Source organism: Apodemus sylvaticus, chromosome 10 (assembly GCF_947179515.1).
Source record: "Apodemus sylvaticus chromosome 10, mApoSyl1.1, whole genome shotgun sequence".
Lineage (NCBI taxonomy): Eukaryota > Metazoa > Chordata > Mammalia > Rodentia > Muridae > Apodemus > Apodemus sylvaticus.
Window position 1 is genome coordinate 44,330,999 of NC_067481.1, and position 21,901 is coordinate 44,352,899.

Sequence of the window (21,901 nt, forward strand, 5' to 3'; positions counted from 1 at the left end):
GACTGAAGTAAATAAAAAGCAAACATGCCTTAAACGTCAAGTTTTCCCTTTGTTCTATTTTTAAATTGATTTACAAAACAAAAAAACAAAAACTATAAAAATGGCTTGGTGGTTAAGAGAACTAGAGCCTAGGTTAGATAGCCACCACCCAAAAGGTAGCTCACAACCATCCATTCCAGTTCAGGCCATCAGGCGCCCTCTTCTGTCCTCAGCAGGCACCAGGCACAAACATGCTACAGACACATGCAGCCAAAACACCCTTACACATACAATAAAAATAATAACTCTTATGTTTAAGTCTGTTAAAAAACAAAAGCCAGCCCTGGTGGCGACACCTTTAACCCTAGCACTCGGGACACAGAAGCAGGTGGGTCCCTGTGAGTTTAAGCAAAGGCCTGGTCTGCAGAGAAGGTTCCAGGACAGCCAGCACTACACGGAGAGGCCTGCCCCACAACAACAACACAACAAACCCTATACAGGCTAGAGAGATGGTTCCTAAGTCAAGAGCACTGGCTGCTGTTCAAAGGACCTGAGTCCAGTTCCCTCTTCACAACCATCTATAACCTCAGCTTCACAGGCTCCAACACCCCCTTCTGCAGATTGAGGGCGGGCACTGCATGCATATGCACACATAACAAAACTTTAAAAATAGACACTGGTTAAATGTAATTCAGTTGTACATTTAGCTAATTTCTAGCATTTCAACATTTTGAGTAGTACTGATAAATACTTATACTTATGTAAAGTTTTACCCACTGTCTTTTTCTTCAAGGTAAGCAACTGTGTCAGCAAGAAACAAATACTTTCTGAGGATGTTGAGCTCTATAGAGCTGCTTTTCAGAAAAGTTGTCCACTGAGCAACATACTGACCATCTGCCACTGTCCAGTAAGACGGCTTTGATTCTGACAGTCTTAAGGTAGATTACACTTTATCTTTGAATTCTTCTAATTTTCAAAGTATCATGAAGAGAACTGGGTATCATTATGACATTTCATAAATATGTGTCATTACATGCTGCTCTCCATTGTTACCCCTGTGCTACTTGCCTCCTCCTCACTGGCTCCCTTTCTTCCCAACCAGGCAGTCCTCCCTTTGCTTCCATATTGCATGTAGTCCACACCCTCTGTTTCCCCTCACTTAGGATCTTTTCCCTTTCATGATCTATTTGTATGCACACACACACACAGGCACCTGAGCATAATCACACCTTTAAATCTAAGTTCCATATAGAAAACAAAGAATGACTTGTTTGTCTGAACCAGGCTAATTTAGCTTAACATAATAAATTCCAGTTCCATCCACTTTCCTGCAAATGTCATGATGGCATTTTTCTTTTCAGCTGCATAAAATTCCATTATTATATATAGCATTTTTGTTTTTTATTTTGTAAAAATGGCTTTTTAATAAAAAAGCACAAAGTAGAAGTCTGGCCAATCAACACAGAACTGTTACCACATAAAAAGGCACTTTACAAAATTCTGAGTCAAAGAACATACAAATTTATTTTTTATCCTAGCTACAGTAATTGTCTATACTCTTCCATTTAACTATTTTTTTTAATTCCCAGCTGGAGAGATGGCTCAGAGATTAAGAGCACTGACTGCTCTTCCAGAGGTCCTGAGTTCAATTCCCAGCAACCACATGGTGGCTCACAAACATCTGTAATGGAATCTGTTGCCCTCTTCTGGTGTGTCTGAAGACAGCAACAGTGTATTCATAAGCATTACATACATACATACATACATACATACATACATACATATAAAATTCCACATATTTTGTTATCTTCTGCTCCAGTTACAGAACAATGGGAAGTAAGTAGGTTCATTACAATAGCCCTCCTAGGTAGTTTTCTGCTGGACATTTTTTGCAATCTAAGATCTGTGGATGTAAAAGATCACACTACGCCCAATTGTGGTAGCCTTAATAGGTGAATCCATCTTCCTCACCACAAACTGTAAGATGCAAGTGATACCAAGTGATAGGCTTCCTTGTGAGACCTTTGGAAGCACTACCTGCCAACTTCTATGTCTTAGCAGTTAAGTACTCCAGAATCCAGCCCTGTACACAGCAGCAGTGGCACCCACATATCCATGGCTCATGATTCATCTTCAAGTGTCCGTGGATTTGGCCCACAGGAAACTACATAGCCCAGCTCACTATGAGCAAGAAATTAACTCAGCCTTGACCTTCCCACTAGCCTTTCCAGTTCTTCCTCCACTCTACCACACAAATGCCCACTGTTGCAACCACCACTACTCACTGTGCCAAATGTTCTGTATCCATTCTTCTCAGGGTGGACATTCAGGCCAGTTCATTTCCTAGCCACTGTGAATTGTGTGGCAGTAAAAATGGATGTACAGGAATTTCTGTTGATATGCAGTATAGTAGTATATCTGGGTCATGTGGTCTATTATCAGTTTTCCTGAGGAACCCTTCAAATTGACTGCCACAATGGAGTTTCAAATTTCTATTCTCAAAGGTAGCTAGAAAAGATTCCACTAGCCACACCCACATCCTCACCACTATTCATTGTCTTTTGTTTTCTTCAGGACAGCCATTAAAACTGAGGTGAGACAGAGTCTCAAAGCAGTTTTAATTTGCATTCCCCTCCCCCATGTCTAGTCATTTTTATTTCTCCTGTTAGGGACTCTCCATTCAGTTCATGAGCCTATCTATAGACTAAATGATTTTAGAGTTTGTTTAGTTTTAGCAGTTATTTGTATATCCTAGATATCCGTTCCCAGCCAGATGTAACCCTGGCTATTTTTCTTTTTCTTTTTTGGGGGGTTGGGGGTAGGGGTAGGGTTGTTTTTTTTCTGAGACAGGGTTTCTCTATATAGCCCTGGCTGTCCTAGAACTCTGTAGATCAGGCTGACCTCAAACTCAGAAATCCACCTGCCTCTGCCTCCCAAGTGCTGGGATTAAAGGCTGCACCACCACTGCCCAGCTAGGCTTGCAATTTCTTTTCCCAAGTCTGTAAATGGTCTCTTTACTCTAGTGACTATGTCCTTTGCTTGGCAGAAATTTCTAATCTCATGTAATTCTGTCAAGTCTTGGTATTTTTTCCTGTACTATAGTCCTTTTCAGAAAATTCTTGTCTACATCTATGTCTTCAAATGTTTTACCTGTCCCCTTTCATTAGGGTTTTGATATACTGAATGACATGGTTTCAATATGCTTGGCCCAGGGAGTGGCACTATTCGGAGGTGTGGCCTTGTTGGAATAGGTGTGTTACTGTAAACATGGGCTTTAAGACCCTCTAGCTTCCTGGAAAAGAATATTCTGCTAGCAGCCTTCAGATGAAGATGTAGAACTCTCAGCTCTGCCTGCACCATGCCTGTCTGGATGCTTTCATGATCCCGCCTTTATGATAGTAGACTGAACCTCTGAACCTATAAGCTAGACCCAATTAAATGTTGTTCTTATAAGAGTGGCCTTGATCACCATGTCTTTCACAGCAGTAAAACCCTAAGACCCTGAATTTATTTTTGCACAGTATAAAAAAAGATATGGACTTATTTTCATTCTCCATATAGAAATTCAGTTTTTGGGCTAGAGAGACAGCTTAGTGGTTAAGAGCACTGGCTGTTCTTCCAGAGGCACTGAGTTCAATTCCCAGCAACCACATGGTGGCTGGCAACCATCTGTAATGGGATCTGATGCCCTCTTCTTCTGTGTCTGAAGACAGCTACAGTGTACTTACTGCATTATAACCCCTCTACAGAAGAACCATTAAAAATACCAATGAAGAGAAATCTTCATTGTAAAGCAAACTTTGGGCGGGTCACATGGCTGTATATTCTGCTTGGAATGAGAAATGGCAAGATGTGACTGTTTTCGAATTCATGAGCTGTAGCCAATGTATTGGCAAGATGGTTAGGGACTTAGGAACATGATTGGAAAGTTAGTGAGAAAGACAACTAGGGAAGATGTAGACAAATCTCTCCAAACGGGCAAATGATGCAAAGATAATTGTGACCCATATAAATGTTCATCAAAAGGTGACTTTAGCAGAGGGAGAGGAGAGTTCAATAATGAAGTAGAAAGGATGAACCATTCTGTACACAGTCAGCCTCTTTTCCCAGACATCTCTGTTACTGTCCAATGGGCCCATGAACAAAGTGGCCATTGTGGCAGGAAAGAAAGTTATACATGGGCTTGACAACAAGGACTTCCAGTCACCATGGCTGATCTGGCTACAGCAGCTGCTCAGTACCAGATCTGCCAGCAACTCGGGTTGTTCCTGCTTTTCTTTTCTTTTCTTTTTTTTTTTTCCAAGTACACTATGCTTTCTGTGCTGATGTTACCTGCAAGAATTTTTCTGTACTTTCTGCCCTGTGACATATTCGGTACAATTAAAATATGAGACTTTAAAGTCTCGAGCATTATAAAGGATAACACTTGTTTTATTATCTTTTGAAAATTATACTTTCAGGAACTTATTTTCCCCAAATAATATAATTAATTACATAATGCCAAGCATAAAGAACCTCATATTTAAAGCTAAAAAAGTTAGCACAGTTAACATTACTTCAGATTATAAAATGATCACTAAACAATTTTTAGAAATAGTTGTTGAAACAGTGGAAAATGGATCATATCAAATTTGGGTTGTAAATACTGACATAAGATCATATAAGGGGCTTATGGGACTTTCAGGGAGTGGGGGGCCAGAAAAGGGGAAATCATTTGAAATGTAAATAAAAAATATATTGAATAAAAAAAAGAAAAAAAACAAAACACAAAAAAGAGATCTTATATTAATTCAAAGCAATTTGTAGTGTACAGTCCTCTTCCTAAGTCATGACTCTACCTGCATTTTACAGTATTCAGTCTAAAATAACATAACTGTTCTCTAATATACAAGAGGTATCTTTCTTGTCTTAGTTTTTATTCATTCTTTGAGGACCATATGGCTTTCATCCCAACAACCCTAGAATATTTCTCTAGCCCAGTTATATGTTCTTGCTTTTCTAAGACCTCAAGGTTATCATTAGATTATCTGGGATATTTCTTACTTTTTTAATAGTAGACACTCATGTCTATAAAATTTTCTCTTTTTTTTTATTCGATATATTTTTTATTTACATTTCAAATGATTTCCCCTTTTCAGGCCCCCCCCCACTCCCCGAAGGTCCCATAAGCCCCCTTCCCCCCACCCCCGTTCTCCCACCCAACCCTTCCCATTCCCCTGTTCTGGTTTTGCCCTATACTGCTTCACTGAGTCTTTCCAGAACAAGGGGCCACTCCTCCATTCTTCTTGTACCTCATTTGATGTGTGGATTATGTTTTGGGTATTCCAGTTTTCTAGGTTAATATCCACTTAAAACTGCCTTTCAAAAAATTCAAGATTCCATGAATACAATAATATTTGTGTACTAAATTAAAGACAAAAAAAGCAAGAAAGTTTTTGTGATCCGATGCCCTCTTCTAGCATGCAGATAAAGCACTCATATACATAAAATAACTTTTTAAAAAAAATCTTTAAAAAAAAAAAAAGAATGAAAAAAGAAAACTTCCTATTGCCAAGATTTAAAATATCCATGTTCTCATGATGGTTCACACCCTTCTTGATCTCAAAACTCAGGGGGCAGAGGCAGGTGGATCTCTGAGTTCAAGGCTAGCCTAGTCTACAAAAATGAGTTCCAGGAAAGACAGAGATAAACAGAGAGACCCTGTCTCAAATGATAAAATTCATGTTCTATTGTAATATCCCAAAATCAGCCAACCACATGCATTACTGGCCATTCCACAAGAGCATGCACACTATAATATCTGTTTTGATATTCAATTCAGACAGATTTACTATAACCATAATCAGATTAATTATAGGTTAACTGCAGATATATTTATTTAAACCTACCCTTCAAGAGTCGTTTTAATTTTGCACAATCCACATTGATATACTGTAACAACTCTATATCGTGAACATCAACATTATCTTCTGAACAGACAGTCAACTCCTGTAACCTGAAAAGTAAAAACCAAAAATAAATTATCAATTTAAGTCTTAGAATACAGAGGCAGGTGGATTTCTGAGTTCCAGGCCAGCCTGGTCTACAGAGCAAGTTCTAGGACATCCAGGGCTATACAGAGAGACCCTGTCTCAGGAGAAAAAAAAAAGAGTTTTAGAACAGTTCAAGATTCTGATTCAATGGAAAGGGGATTTATGAATGAAGACACATAAAATAAGAACATATTTATTTAAAAAAAATAAATAATTCAACCAATTTAAGAGTCATGACAAAAAGTGAAATTCCAGCAAACTTTGTATTCATATCTTTAAGACTGAGGTCTGAATTCTATTTCTCACATTAGCCATGGCTCTTCTGGAAAATTTAGCTAATTCCAAGATTGGAGCATATTTTCAAATGTGTCTAGGTCTCCCTGAAATTGAAGACAAGGAAATTAGCAACTATTGTAGTCATGTTAGAAATTATACAGCTGTACAATTAGACACTATAACTGTTAAAACTCAGACAATCTGAGTATCAAATTTTCTTCCTTTGTAAAAATTACACTTATTGTGTGTGCTTTAGTGTGTGTGTGTGCACACATGGGAACTGTCCTCTCCCTCCACCATACAGGTCACAGGGACTGAACTCAGGTCATCAGGCTGGCAGCAAACACCTTTACCTGCTGAGCCATCCTACTGCCCCTGCCCTAACTTTTTTTTTCTACAACTGCAATCCACATGGGAGCAGGGTAAGCAGTAGTTACTGAGAGAAGAAACTCACAGGTAAGCTTTTCCAACCTTTAGAATCACTTCATTCTAAAAAGGAATAATGGTGGAACAGGCCTCTATCCTGCATCCCCTGTTTAGATCATATTGTATTAAAATGATATAAATATATAGGAAAAATAGTTTACAGGAAAAAAATGAAATACTTTACATTTGAATCTAGTTTCAGCTAGGCGTGGTTGCTCATGCCTATCATAGCCTACCATCCAAGCATTCAGGAAAATGACACAGGAGAATGTTAGTTTGGGTCTGTAGTAAAGTGAAGCCTGGTCTTGAGAAAGGAGGGAGGAAGAGAAGAAAGTAGTGAGGAAGAGAGGAAACAAAGAAGAAATAAAGAGAAAGGCCACAATTTAATACAAAAGGCTCTGGGTTTTAATTCTTACAATCACAAAACCCATAAAGAAATACAGTAAGTCCAATTTAAAAATAAAGAATGATAGATTCCAGCCAGATGAGGCAGCACACACTTTTAATCCCAGCGTTCTGGAGACAGGGACAGAGGCAGGAGAGGTCCATGAGCCCCCAAGCAAGCCACAGCAAGGCCAGCCAAGCTATACAGCAAGTTCCAGGCCAGCTGAACCTACACAGTGAGATCCTGCCTCACTCTTCAAAACAGAGAGGGCGGGAGGGGAGCAGGGCAGCATGTTTTTACTTTTGCCATTTCCAATTAATAATGGATCCAAAGATTATCAAGTAGATAAAAGTTTTATGGGAAATGCTGGATAGTCCAGATAATATCCACATCTAACAATTGATTGGATGACACAAGAGACCTGTCTGTAAAAGAAAGAAAAAAAACATCAAATTAAGTATTATCAAGCCTGTTATAAAAAAAAAAAAACCAATTAATCTTCCATGTAAGAAAGTACAATGAGGGCTGGAGAGATTGCTTAAAAGTACTTGCTGCTCTTATAGAGGACCCAAGTTCTGCTCCTAGAACCTACATGGTAGCTTACAACCACCTGTAATCTCAGCTTCAGGGGATCCCATACTGTCTTCTGGCCTCCACAGGGACTGACACCCAAGTAACATATAGAAAACAATATAAAAATAAAACTTTAGCTGGGCGTGGTGGCGCACGCCTGTAATCCCAGCACTTGGGATTACAGGCGTCTCAAAAAACCAAAACAAAAAACAAAAAAATAAAACTTTAAAGAGTATAATAAGCCTACAGCACAAGACCTTCAGCAGAATAAAGCTGTTATAATTTTTCAATTAATAAAACCAACAAACAAAAAACCTAAAGAAGCTGTTTTAGTGTTATAGGCCTGCACTCACAGCTTCTAAGAAAGCTGAGGCAGGACACTATCAAGGCTAGCCTGATCTACAAAATGAGGTCCAGACTAGCCTGAACAACTTGGTGACGCCCTTTTTCAAAATAAAAAGACTACAACTGTAGCTCAGTGGTAGAACATATGAAGCCCTGGGTTCAATCACCAATACTTCCCCATCCACCACCAAAAAGAACATCTGCTGACAAGGGGCCTGGTAAAGTTCAACTCATCTTTATGATCTTCATTATAAATGAAATGTAGTTGGGTGGTGGTGCTGCACACTTTTAATCTAGCACTGAGAAGAAGGAAGCAGGAGGATCTCTGAGATGGAAGTCAGCCTGGTCTACAGAGAGCTAGCTGCAGGACAACCGGAGCTACACAGACAAGTCTGTCTCTAAAATCAAAACGAGGGAGGGAGCAAGGGAGGAAGGGAGGGAGGGAAGAAAGGAAGGAAGGAAGGGATTCAAACCTAGCTAGTTTAGTCACCTAGCTATAAGAATAGTATCATAAAACGCCCCCATCTAAATTAAACCATCACAGCAGTCTGTTAGGTGAGTGGTCCTAATTCTGGTACTAAGTAAATCAAAACACATAGCTGTATGAATCATTTATCTCACAGATCCCATTTCTAGCTAATCTGCCACAAAAGCCAATGAAACTCTAGCCACAACTTCTATCCTGGCAACAGACAAAGAACTACTAGACTTGGAAAATCAATAAAAGTTGTCTATAAATGAACTACTGCTTCCAAATTCCATGGAAGAAGCTTTGGGTGAGTTTAATTAGGGTTTTTTATTTTTTAATAAATAATTTTTTGAATGTAGGAATGCTCTGTCTGCATGTACACCTACATAATAGAAGAGGACATCAGAACCCTTTATAGATGACCATGAGGCGGTTGCTGGAAATTGAACTCAGGACCTCTAGAAGAGCAGCCAGTGTCCTTAACTGCTAAGTCATCTCTCCAACCGATCTTTAGGGTTTTCAAAGATGGCACATTTGTTCTATTTCATAGAACAATACTCTTATTCAAAAACTTCATGGAAATATTGTTCTATAAAAATATTAACAATTCCTGCAGTTAAAGAAACTGTATTTTTCTTTATTGTTTTTTATCTTCAATTTAAGATTTTTTTCCAAAAAATAATCTCATAGTGACCTAAATGAAAGGGTTTTTACTTTCTATAACTTTTCAGTATCCTATTTCCCTGTTTGTCACCTTGCTGGCTCCATCAGTGTATGGTGACTCTGAATATAAAATAAATTTACAAGGCCAGCTTTGTCTACAGAGCAAATTTCAGGGCAGCCAGGGCTATACAGAGAAACTCTGTCTCAAAAATCCAAAAAAAAGTCGGGTGGTGGTGGTGCACACCTGTAATCCAAGCACTCTGGGAGGCAGAGGCAGGTGGATTTCTGAGTTCCAGGCCAGCCTGGTCTACAGAGTGAGTTCCAGGACAGCCAGGGCTACACAGAGAAACCCTGTCTGGAAAAAAACAAAATCAAAAAAAAAAAAATCATGGAAATGTTCTGTTATATAAACATTAACCAATGATATATCATTAAATAAAATTTTAATTTTATTTTCATAGTCTGTTAAGATTGTAGGATAAAATATCATAGACTATTGTCACCTACCATAATAATTATACAACAACTTTTTTATTAAAAAGATTGCAAGTGAGTTAACAGCAGACCATAAACTCTCAAGTTTTACTGTATATTCTCACTCACCTTACTGGGAAACAAGAGTGAACATGATAGAAACCCATTGTGTAACACTAGTAAGTTACAGAGAGAGGAACCAAAGAGTCAAAAGGATTACTTTTCTCTGTTTGCATTTGTCTTTTAGTCACTAAATCTCTACGTGTGTTGTTTTATACTTTTTATTTTATCATAATTAAGAACCCATATAACTGTACTTATACAAGAAAGGCCAATCATTTTCAGGAAAACAAGTCAGCCACAATTTCTTTATAATTTCATCCCACTGAGCATCATTTTAAACTAATTTTCTCCTCTATAATATCATGGTTATGATTTTGACTTATCAAGAAATATTTAAACAATAATTGTCTTTCATTTTGTCTACAATTCTTTTTTATAAGATTTATTTATTATGTGTAAGTACACTGTAGCTGTCTTCAGACACCCCAAAAGACGGCGTCAGATTTCATTACAGATGGTTGTGAGCCACCACGTGGTTGCTGGGATTTGAACTCAAGACCATCTCTCCAGCCCTACAATTCATTTGTAAGCGTTATGTTAGAGGGTGTAGGTCAGAGGACAGCACTGTGTGGTTCTTTGCCTTATGCCGTAGGTCCCAGGGATACCCCATCCAACAGGACTGCTTCTGTGGGGCCTTTATGTGCCCAGGGATCCCCAGCCCAATACTTCTCTACTTTCTGCTTTTCTGAAATTACATCTTTAAAACTTTGTTTTTACTTTATGCATATATGCTTGTATGTATGTATTATGCATGTATGTGCACCACATGCGTGCCTGGTGTCCAAACAGGGTATTGGATTATCTAAACTGAATAGTTGTGAGGCACCAAACTTAGGTCCTCTGTAAGAGTACCATGTGTTTTTAACCACTAAAGCATCTCTTCTGCCTCTTTCATTTTTGAAATCACTAAATTAAATATATAGTATTTTAAAATTCCACAAGATAGTTAAAGTAGAAATATTGAAAACTAATAAAATGAAGCTAACATAGATCCTGAGGCCTATTGGATTTAGAAATTTAGAAATGTGTCAAATTCCGTTATTTGACACAATTCTTATTTGTTTGTTTGATTGTTTTCTTAGAGGTTTTTTGTTTTGTTTTTGTTTTTGTTTTGTTTTGTTTTTAATACAGGGTCTCACTGTGCAGCCCTGGCTGGCTTCAAACTCACTGAAGGCGGGTTCTTGAACTACTGTCTCTGCCTCCGAAATGCTCAGCTTTTAAAGTTGTGAGCCACCACACCAGCACAATACCTTAGTTTTTATTTGCCTATTTACCTTTCAGCGTCATTGTGAGACATGGCATAAACTGAATACTCAGTAAATGGGACTTTCATATTTACTTAAAACACAGCTCACTTTCCAAAGAATTTTACTTTATAATTACTTCCTTTTATTTTTATATTGCTTAGATTATTTTTAAGAAAACTTAGGAGCCATGAGAACTGGGTAATTAGAATGTTTGGTATTTGTCTCAGTTACTCTACCTGATTTGCATAGTTCAATCTGAAGAATATGTTTAAAGTGCCTAGCCAGGGCAGGGGGGAGCTCTGTACTGAAGCCCTTGCCTACATACACAAGACCCTGAATTCAATCCTTAGCACCACATGAAAGAGATAGACAGAGACAGAAAGACAGACAGACAGACAGACAGACAGGCAGAGACAGAGACAGAAAGAGACAGAGAGACAGAGACAGAAGATCTGACCATGAGGCATCTCCTCCAAGTCTGTAGCAGTATTTGTGTCTATATTTCAGTATCTCCAAAGTAATTACATAATTAAAATGTCAAAAAAATCAATATATAAAATTCCTTCAAAAGCCTAAATATAAGTCATTCTGTTAACAACTCTTATGCAGACAAGAATTCTAAAATTTATTTGATAGCCCCACATGATTTAGGCACTAACCTTGTAGAAATTCGACTAAAGACTGCATTGAAGTTGTTGCAACTGAGAGAAAATAAAACCCCAGAAGCAGAATTCCGAAGTTCGGCTGCATGTTGGTTTCCTTCACGGCAGGTATGAAGAAAATGGCAAATTTCTGGTAGTAACTGTTTGACCAGCATTGTTTCATCTAATCTCATTGTGTCCTTTGGTTGCTAAAATGGAAATAATCACATAATTATAAAGCTGTAACTTTACCTGCAAACATTCACTGCTCTGAAAGTTTCAAGCACACAGAGAATCTGGAATAGAAGGTCCGCCCACACAGCCGTCACTCGAATTCAACAGCTGCTTTTATTTCCCTGAACGTCACCCTGTCTAATTCACAGTCGAAGCCCGACCCTCCATGTTGCTTCACAGGCTCCCTTGTGTTATCAGCTGACCCCTACCTTCTGGGAAACTTGTAGTTCTCTGTGAGTTCTCAATAAACTTTATTCATATTTATTGTGAGTATATCATTTGCCTTTAACTTCCAGAGAAATTCCTTGGTAGGAAGCACATGGCCTCTGTGTAATCTGACCAAAACATGTATTACACACCACAAATAATGCTGAGTTAAATCACACAAAGTACATTATAAACATTATAATATCTCAGCCCTTGTGTATGTCAGCTTATCCTCATGAGGATATTCTCCAATGTAATTTCAACACAATTAACATTCCAAAAAATAATAAATACCATTCCATGTATCAAATACCCAATCCACATTCCATGACATTGAAAATGTCTTTCATAGCTTTGCATTCAATGAGAATCCAAAAGTGATTCAACATGACTGTTCTGTCCCTTCAGTTTCTTTATTCTAGAGAAATTCCACTCCCCATACTCCACATATATCATTTTTACATTCCATGAAATTTACTTTTAAAACTGGCCTGCCTTACAGATTATTTGATTATTTCCTAAGCAGCAGCTAACTTACTAACCTGACACAGTTCTAGGGCTGTGGCTCAGTGGTATATGCACAAGGCCCTGAATACAATCTCTAACTCCACAAGCAAAAAAAGAACAGAAAAGAAAAAAAGAAACCAAAAAGACCAAATGAAGGTAATATGTAGACTATCCAGGTATACCATGGAAATATACCATCATTACAATTAGGATATCTCCAACGAATATCAGCAATCACTCTCCAAGATATATTACCTCTCAATTAAAAATGTTAATGAAGAAAAAGTTGTGGAAACTTTTCTCAACTCAATCATGGAGACACTACACTATTCTCAACTCAATCATGGTTTGCCTGACATAGAAGAAATTACAAAGTACTAAGACTGCTACAAAGCATTTATTCTTACAGAGGACCCATGTTCAGCTGTCAGCATCCACATGTAACTCACAACCATCTGTAACTACAGTTTCAAGGGTTCTGAGGCCCTCTTTTGACCTCCTCATGCATCAGGCATGTACATACATACATACATTCATACATGCAGATGAAACACTCATACACATAAAATAAAATAAATAAATACTGTTTTGTTTTGTTTTTTTAATTTTAAGGGTTTGAAGTATTATGTTGGGCTGGCAAGCTGGTTCGATTAGTGAGTGCTTATTGTATAAACCTGGTGACCTAAAGTCAATCCCCAAAATCCTTGTCAAAGAGGAAGATGAGAACTGACTATCTAAGAGTTGTCCTCTGGCCTCTATATGTGCCCCATATGCATATACAATAATAATAAATAAAATAAAAATAAATACTGTGGGAGCTGGAGATCTTGCTCAGTGGTTATGAGCAAGTACTGTTCTTGCATGAACTTGAACCTGAGCTCAGTTCCCAGCCAGCATGTAGGATGATGACTCTTCATTAACATCACTCTCTAGGATGTAATTCTAGCTCCAGGGGGATCCAAAGCCTCTTCTGACCTTTGAGGGTAGGGTACCTACACTCATACATAGACCCACATGTAAACATATACACATAATTATAAATAATTTAAAAATAAACTTTAGAAACCTTAAATAATATACGTAATGTTTTGTTTCTGGGCCACAAACTTCCTTAGGAAAAGTTTTGTGAGTGTGAGAGAGTGTTTTGGGTTTTTGTTTTCTAATTCCCTGCATAATCCCCATCACTTCTAACATTTTTTCTCTTCTCAACCACATCATCAATCCTATTATGTTAAAATCTCTTCCTTCTTGAGGCTAGAGAGCTGGCTCAGTGGTTAAAAGCATCTAAAGGACTTAAACATGGTCCTTAGCACCCACATAGTAGTTCACAACCACTATTAACTCCAGATCCAGGAGATCTGATGCCCCTTCTGGCTCTGCAGGGACCAGTCTCTCACACACCACACCCACACACACACTCACACATATGCGTACGCAGGCAAAACAGTCATCCACATATAATATCTTTTAAAAAATTGTTTTAAATGTCTTCCCTCTAGATTTATTGTAGAGAACTCATAAGAGAGAAGCTATTCTGAATAAAAGCAAAATTCTGTATTCTGTGCTAAATAAAAAGAAATAAGTTAGCTAGCATAAATGGAGTATACAATGTAAAAAATATTTATTATGTATTTATATAAACACCTACCCATGTTTGGGAAAAATTAAGATTAGGTAAGAATATAAATACTTTATACAGCAGAAAACGTCTTGAAAAAGTGAAAGTCTTAACTGAAATTAGTAGACACAGCTACTCAGAGGACACCTAGGAAAGAACTGTGTCCTGAATGACCCCTCCACATGCCTATGAAAATGCTCAGTTACACAAAGCTTTTGGCAATCACTATCCTCAGAAGGACAGTTTCACACAAAGAAAGAATAGAGCCCATTTTCGGCATCTGTATAAAGTTGAAACCGTACCATGAAGGCAGGAAAGTAAGACTGCTCTTGGTTTGCTGACTGTATTCTTCCAACTATACAAAGGCACAGACCTAATAACATCTGAGAAATAATTTAATCAAATAGTGATTCGTTTGCAAAAATATTTTCTTGAAAAAAAATAATCTTGGGCTAGAGAGAGGGCTCAGCTGTTAAGAACACTATTCTTCTGGATGTCCTGAATTCAACTCTCAGCAACCACATGATGGCTCACAACCATCTATAATGATATCTGATACCCTCTTCTGGTTTGTCTGAAGACAGCTACAGTGTACTCATGTACATAAAATAAATAAATCTTTTAAAAAAAAAATCTTAAGAGAGAGAAGATGGGGCTCAAACTTAACATTTTAAGTAAAATTAACTATGGGATTTACAAAAGCAAGAGAAAAATTTTCTCTAGACTGTGCCACCAGATTATTATTATTATTATTATTATTACCAGATTATTATTAACAGAATTCACATTCGTCTACCATCGACAAAGACTCTTAGTGTGTCCTCGGTGTTCCATAATGACCTTTTGGTATTCCAGTTTGTTCTCAAGACTGAATTCACAAAACCTGGATACTTTAGAATGAATTTACTTACTCCAGCAAGACATTTTTCCAGTGTATCCAATATGATCAACTGAGAGAGATACAAATTTTTTTCAGCAGCTTCTCCAAATATTCTCTAAAAAAATATATTCAGAAAATACAATTACTACTTCAATATAAATTAGCATACATGAGATATAAAAAACTAAAGATCAAGAAAAAGTATTAATCTTCCATTTTGTCTTTTATATTCAATGATACTTAATCTATCATTTCTTCCTTTGCCCTAATACTCAAAAAATAAATTTCTTTTTTTTTTCTTTTTTTTCTTTTTTTTTTCCAAGACAGGATTTCTCTGTATAGCCCTAGCTGTCCTGGAACTCACTCTGTAGACCAGGCTGGCCTCGAACTAGAAATCCACCTGCCTCTGCCTCCCAGAGTGCTGGGATTACAGGCATGTGCCACCACCAAGCAGCAAAAAAATAAATTTCTGAGTTAACAAAAATGGAGGCATTTATTAAAGCTTTCCATTAGCTATATGAGAGTAAAACATACTTCTTTATGTTTTTTTTCTTTTTTTTTTATTCGATATAATTTTTTATTTACATTTCAAATGATTTCCCCTTTTCTAGCCCCCAACTCCCCAAAAGTCCCATAAGCCCCTTTCTCTTCCCCGTCCTCCCACCCACCCATTCCCACTCCCCCGTTCTGGTTTTGCCGAATACTGCTTCACTGAGTCTTTCCAGAACAAGGGGACATCTATAATCTGGCCAGACATAATGAAAAGACATTTGTAGTCTCAACACTATGGATATAGTGGCAAGAGGATTAGAAGTTCAGTGCTAGCACTAGGGGCATTATAAGTTTAAGGCCAGCCCAGGATATATCATGCACTCTATCAGGGGTGAGGAGGGACAGGGAAGGGTGTGAGGATAAATAATGAATCAATGAGACTTTAAAATAATTCATGAGTTAAGAGGCTTGTACCGGTCCTGGATTAGCATTTAGCTATCCCTTCCTTCACAAAACAATTAACTTCTTAATTTTTATTAAAACAGAATGCTACTACATCGATTACAGTGAATCTTAAGCATTCATTACTTTCAAAATGAACTCTGTATCACCTACCTACTTAGTAACAAAAAACTGTGACGTTCACTGTGTAATTTTTCTTTTAAATTTTTCTGCTTCTATTTTATCATTACTGTATTATGTGGGCACTCCACAGTGCCCATGTGGAGGTCAGAGAACGACAACTTTTAGGAGTTTACTCTCACCTTCAAGCAGTGTGTTCCAGGACCTTTAGGCACTGAGCTGCCTTGCAGGCCCTGTAACTTTTCAGTAAGTGCTACATAAATGCCAACATCACGCTAGTCCTAAAGAAGATCACAAATATAAACTAGTGCAGTGCACCTGGGAAAACAGCCATATGCTCAGACATAAAAACCACTAATACTGTGCTCCACAGTGGGCAAAGAGCTACAGTAAAACAGTAAGTGCGTCTTGTAAATCACTATACAGTTTTATAAAAGGTCCTATGCTTTTTAGAAGAAACTTAAGTTTTTAGCAAAGAAAAAAATCTATTGAACTGCCCATACTTCCAATCTATCAGTTCTATAACTCTGGTATTGAACAGCCTTCTTAAAAAGGAAATTCTCCAAAGATGACGTGACTATAAAACTAATCCTCAAAATCTACAAAAGATGGTACTTCACAGCTCAACACAAACACAAACTGAGAGAAGGAAGTATCCATCTGTTGTCTGAAGCAGTCTGAGGAGATGGTTAGAGCTGCTGGAGGAGGAGAGGGACAGAGGCCAGCAGCAGACTCCTGCAGGGGAAGGATGGGAGAGGGACTGGCAGCTCTCAGCAGAAGACACCCTTGATGAAATCAGCTGACTGCTAAGAAACAGAGCGCTGCTCTAACACTGACTCTCTAAGGCTACCCAGCCTGCTTCAGGTTTGGGGAAGGCAGAGAAAACTCTTTAACACAGCAGTAAAAAGTAATCTCAAGTTTCAGAAGTGAAAGATCATACTCTATGCACCACATAGTTTGGACAGGGACAATCAATCAAAACATTTAAGGAAGCAGCTAACAAAAAGCATATTAACAGAGTCTGTACTACACAGCCTGAAGGTGTAGCTTAGGAAGGAAGTGGGGAAGCCGGGCGGTGGTGGCACACAGCTGTAATCCCAGCACTTGGGAGGCAGAGGCAGGCAGATTTCTGAGTTTGAGGCCAGCCTGGTCTACAGAGTGAGTTCCAGGACAGCCAGGCTATACAGAGAAACCCTGTCCCTAAAAAACCAAAAAAAAAAAAAAAAAAAAAAAAAAAAAAAAGGAAGGAGGGGGAAATCTATATTATGATCAATTTACATACAATACAAAAGAGATATAAAATTCTAATTCCAAAAAAAACTGTAATGAATAAGCTTCAAAGGGAATTAAAAACCTGAACACAAAATTTCAAAGTTACACATGTGCCATTAAATAGTGACTTCTGTCTTAAATGCTAAGAATATGTTTTCCATGCTTTACAACATGATACTCCAGACTGCCAAATCACAACAAAAATGAAGCAAATTCACCACAAAGACAGAATCTCGTAAAGCAGATACTCACCATATTGTTGACATTCTTTAGGATGGTAGTGAGTCCACTGATGACCAAAGAAAACTTGTATTTGGAAATGTTGATCAGACACTCCTTGTTGTGCTCCGTGCTGACTTTGGTATGTGTGTTTTGCTGTCCTGTTTTTATTGGAAGCTAAAAGGGGAAAAACAGTAAGATGTTACTCTTCAAAATGATTAAATATGTATTTTCAGTGAAAATCACAACTTTTTAGGAAATCTTTATCAACTATACTTATGAATATTTGTATCTCAAACTCTAATGTACAATGCAAGAGCAAATCCTAAGTGGTCTGTCAATTTTAATTTTCAGTTTTCTTTCTGGAAGTCATAAACCTGTATCTATAAAGTCATGTCTTCTACCCAGTGCTTTCCAAGAAGAATGATGACCCTCACAACCAGAGCTATGTCCTTTTAGCTACAAATTAAGAGAATTCTGAAAGAAATACACATAAGCCTTTAGTGTATACAGTGAATGAACTACAGACCAAGAAAATCCAGGCTGCAAATCCCTAATCAATAGAAAACAGCAGCCAATTGTTTAAATATAATAAACCACAAAATCAGGAACAGAGTTAAAACTGACTGTGGTAAAGATAACCAACCACACAACCAAGGCAGTAGCAACACAACCTAGAAATTTATCTCACAAAGAAACAAATTCTTTGAAAAGCTCACATTTACACTAACCTATGGATGAGCTCAACTTCACTGCATAGAAATGCATCTCAACTCAAAAATGTAGCATCAGAATTCAATTCACTATTCTTAGACCCTGGTGATACTGAGAGAACCAAGGAGGCTCTTCTGAGAGACTAAATCATGACTCTCTCCACTTGAGAGTGGTGCAAGTAAAGGTTGGGGGGACAAGTGACAGGCCCAGGCAGTTGCTGGTCAGTAGGACAGGATTAACTTGACAGCAGAAGTAGCAAACAGAGGGGACAAGGTTAGGATGTAAGGAAGGCAGTGCACAGAAATTATACAATTACATAATTGACCATAAAGAGGAAGACACTGGACAGTAGAGGCACATGCCTTTAAATAAGGATTAAATCAGGAAGCAAAGGAGGGCAGATGTTTGTGAGTTTGAGGCCTGTCTGGTCTATACAGCAAGTTCCAAGACACCCCAGGGATACACAGAGATATCCTGCCTCAAAAAAAAAAAAAAAAAAAAAAAAAAAAAAAAAGATTGTAAAGGAAAAAATTGAAAACTCAAAAAAAGAATTTTAGAAGGTGAAAATGACGACTATGCTGGTTTAGAATACTTGGCCCATGACAAATGGTAAGTGTGCACTGTGGGGGTGGGCTTTGGAGGTCTCCTCCTATACTCAGGCTCTACCCACTGCAGAGGAGAGCTTCCTAGCTACCTGAAGATGCCAGTCTCTCCTAGTTCCCTTCAAATCAAGATGCAGAACTCTCAGCTCCTTCTCCAGCACCGTGTCTGCCTGCACGTTGCCATGCTTCCTGCTATGATAATGGGCTAACCTTCTGAAACTGTAAGTCAGCCCCAATTAAATGGGCTTCTAAAAAAGTGGCTATTGTCACGGTGTCTCTTCATAGCAATTGAAACCTTAACTAAGGTAGTGACAATACAGCTTGTAAATCTAACTTTCCCCAGCCCTTCCATACAATCAAAAGAGATTCTAGAAGAATAAAGCTGCAAATTTAAACACATCCACAAATAAATTAAAGAACAAGGTTCTCCCAAGTGCTAGTGTGCAAATGTGTGAAGAGATTGAGTTTGTATATGTGTGTGTACAAATAGGACCCACTTAACACAACACCAGGATAGTATAAGTATGTACACAAAAGGAAACAGAAAGCCTGATGAATGAACAAAGGAGTTTCCCAAATGACATTCTCAATGAAAACATAGAAAGCCTATATAAGAAAACACACACACACACATATACAACAAACAGGAATGTTTGAATAAACATACATAACAGGACCATGAACAAGCCCAAGAACTATAGAATATCCTAAATGACAAATAATAAAATTTTCTGCAGTGATCGTCTGTATCCATAATGATCAGTACCTTGGCCACTGGCCAGCTCTGCGTTGCTATTGTAAACATCTGCACTATGGCCAGTCCTGATAAGGAATCAAAAGCTTGATTTTATTTAAATTTATAAGATGCAGCTATCAAAGATAGAGCTATCAAATCCTATTAGGCAATGTTCTAAACCATCCGATTGAAGAATCACTTAATTCAAAAAGCAGCCTATGTTGAGAAGAAAATGCTGAACTTAAACTCCTAATTGACCTTGGGATGAGAAGTAGGCAATGAATGGGATTAGATAATGGAGTAAGGAAAGGAAGGGGGCCAAGAGAACACCGAAGAATGAAGTCATCTTCTATGTTTTTCGAGTTTATGAACTTTAACTTCAGCAGATAGGTTGCAGAAATCAGCTCAGGTCATCACTTTTGGTGGCGAGCACCTCTGCAGCTCAGTCATCGCACTGGCCCCGGACCTTTCTTGTTTTCCTCCTTCCTTACTATGCACAGGCTTCAACACCCTGATTGTGCTACACTGCTTTCCCATCTGTACCTGCTCAAACTCTGTGCTAGTACACGCCTGCTCCGGCCATACAGAAGACTCACACGGCCCACCAGCACCTTCTGGGCCCACTCAAGTACTGACACCTATCTAGGGATATCTTTTTTATAAACTCTATCCTTATCCCACTGGGGCTTTGTTATCCTGTGGCCTATTGTCCCCTTCCTCCCTGTATGAACTAATGTCCTGTCTGGCCACCCTCTACAGAGGGTCCATTCACTTGTCTGACTGCCCAGCCTGCCACACGTGGACACTCTTTTTCTGTCTTATGTGGCTTTCCTCCACAGGAACGCCTTTTTCATCCAGATCAGGCTCTGACCCAAGCATGTACACAGATGCCTACTTGCTCTGTTTTACTAATGGCTTTTGAACTTTACAGAGGGAGAAAAATAAATAATGGAGCCAGTATTTTCTGTGCAAAGAGTATGACTGTAGTTTAGACTGAAGAAAACAGGCTCCTGGCCAGGCGGTGGTGTTGCATGCCTGTAGTCCCAGCACTTGGGAGGCAGAGACAGGCGGATTTCTGAGTTCGAGGCCAGCGTGGTCTACAGAGTGAGTTCCAGGACAGCCAGGGCTACACAGAGAAACCCTGTCTTGGGGGGGGGGGGAACAAATCAAAAAATAGAAAAGAAAGAAAGAAAGAAAGAAAGAAAGAAAGAAAGAAAGAAAGAAAGAAAGAAAGAAAGAAAGAAAGAAAGAAATGAAAAGAAAAGAAAAGAAAAGAAAAGAAAAGGAAAAGAAAAGAAAAAGAAAAGAAAAGAAAAGGAAAGAAAAGAAAAAAGAAAAAGAAAGAGAAAGAGAAAGAGAAAGAGAAAAAAGAAACAGGCTCCCGCTGAAACAGCATTTGGGAATTAGCTTTTGGAGTTTCAATAGTGGTTGTGTAAATAGGTTATTTGTGAAGTGAGTATAAATAGGTTCTATAAGACTTTAGGCTTCTGGGCTGGAGAGCTGGCTCAGTGTTTAAGAGCACTGGTTGTTCTTCCAGAAGCCCTAAGTTCAATTCCCAGCAACCACATAGTGGCTCACAACCATCTATAACAGAATTTGATGCCCTCTTCTGGTGTGTCTGAAGACAGCTACAATGTAGTCATACAAATAAAATAAATCTTTAAAAAAAAAAAAAACAAGACTTAAAGCTTCTGTGTATGAAAAACTTGGGCAGCTATTCAGAATAGCAGTAAAAGAATAAACTAAAACTCAAGCATTCAAGGGAAAGTGAATTCAAGGGAATTCACTTCTTGGCAAAATTAGTTTGGCTCTATGCAAATACTTTGCCTATAGATGTTTTATAGTTTCTGTATTATTTTTAAAATGGTAATTATATAATACCCATTTTATGAGCTCAGGATTAAACTTCAGGCTGTTATCTCACTCTGCCCAATTTTAGTGATTCATATACTATTAGCTTAGCCATATCCTATACCATGTATTCCTGGTTTAACAATTAGTAGTTAGCTCATCTTTTTCATTTAACTTTGTTATAGGAATAATAGCTCTGTTTGACTGCCAATTATATACTTAAAATGACATTAAAATAAAAATAAACTTCATAATTTTAAGTTCATTGAGCACTATATAAAGCACTATTACATATGTAATATGTAACCAATAACAGACTCTTTGGGGAGATGTGCTTAATATAAGCTACAACAT

At 38.0% G+C, this 21,901-nt stretch overlaps 1 protein-coding gene across 4 annotated transcripts in view; it reads right to left on the reverse strand.

The window, feature by feature from the left end:
* The window catches only part of Nf1 (neurofibromin 1), a 256,323-nt gene that overhangs the window by 201,633 nt on the left and 32,789 nt on the right, over positions 1-21,901 (reverse strand). For all 4 annotated transcript variants that reach the window (XM_052196154.1, XM_052196153.1, XM_052196155.1 and 1 more), the window contains exons 2-5: positions 17,678-17,821; positions 15,111-15,194; positions 11,652-11,842; positions 5,868-5,974 (exon numbers count right to left, since the gene is read on the reverse strand). In XM_052196154.1, coding sequence (XP_052052114.1) covers positions 5,868-5,974; positions 11,652-11,842; positions 15,111-15,194; positions 17,678-17,821 — 526 coding nt within the window. The remainder of the gene's footprint in view (positions 1-5,867; positions 5,975-11,651; positions 11,843-15,110; positions 15,195-17,677; positions 17,822-21,901) is intronic.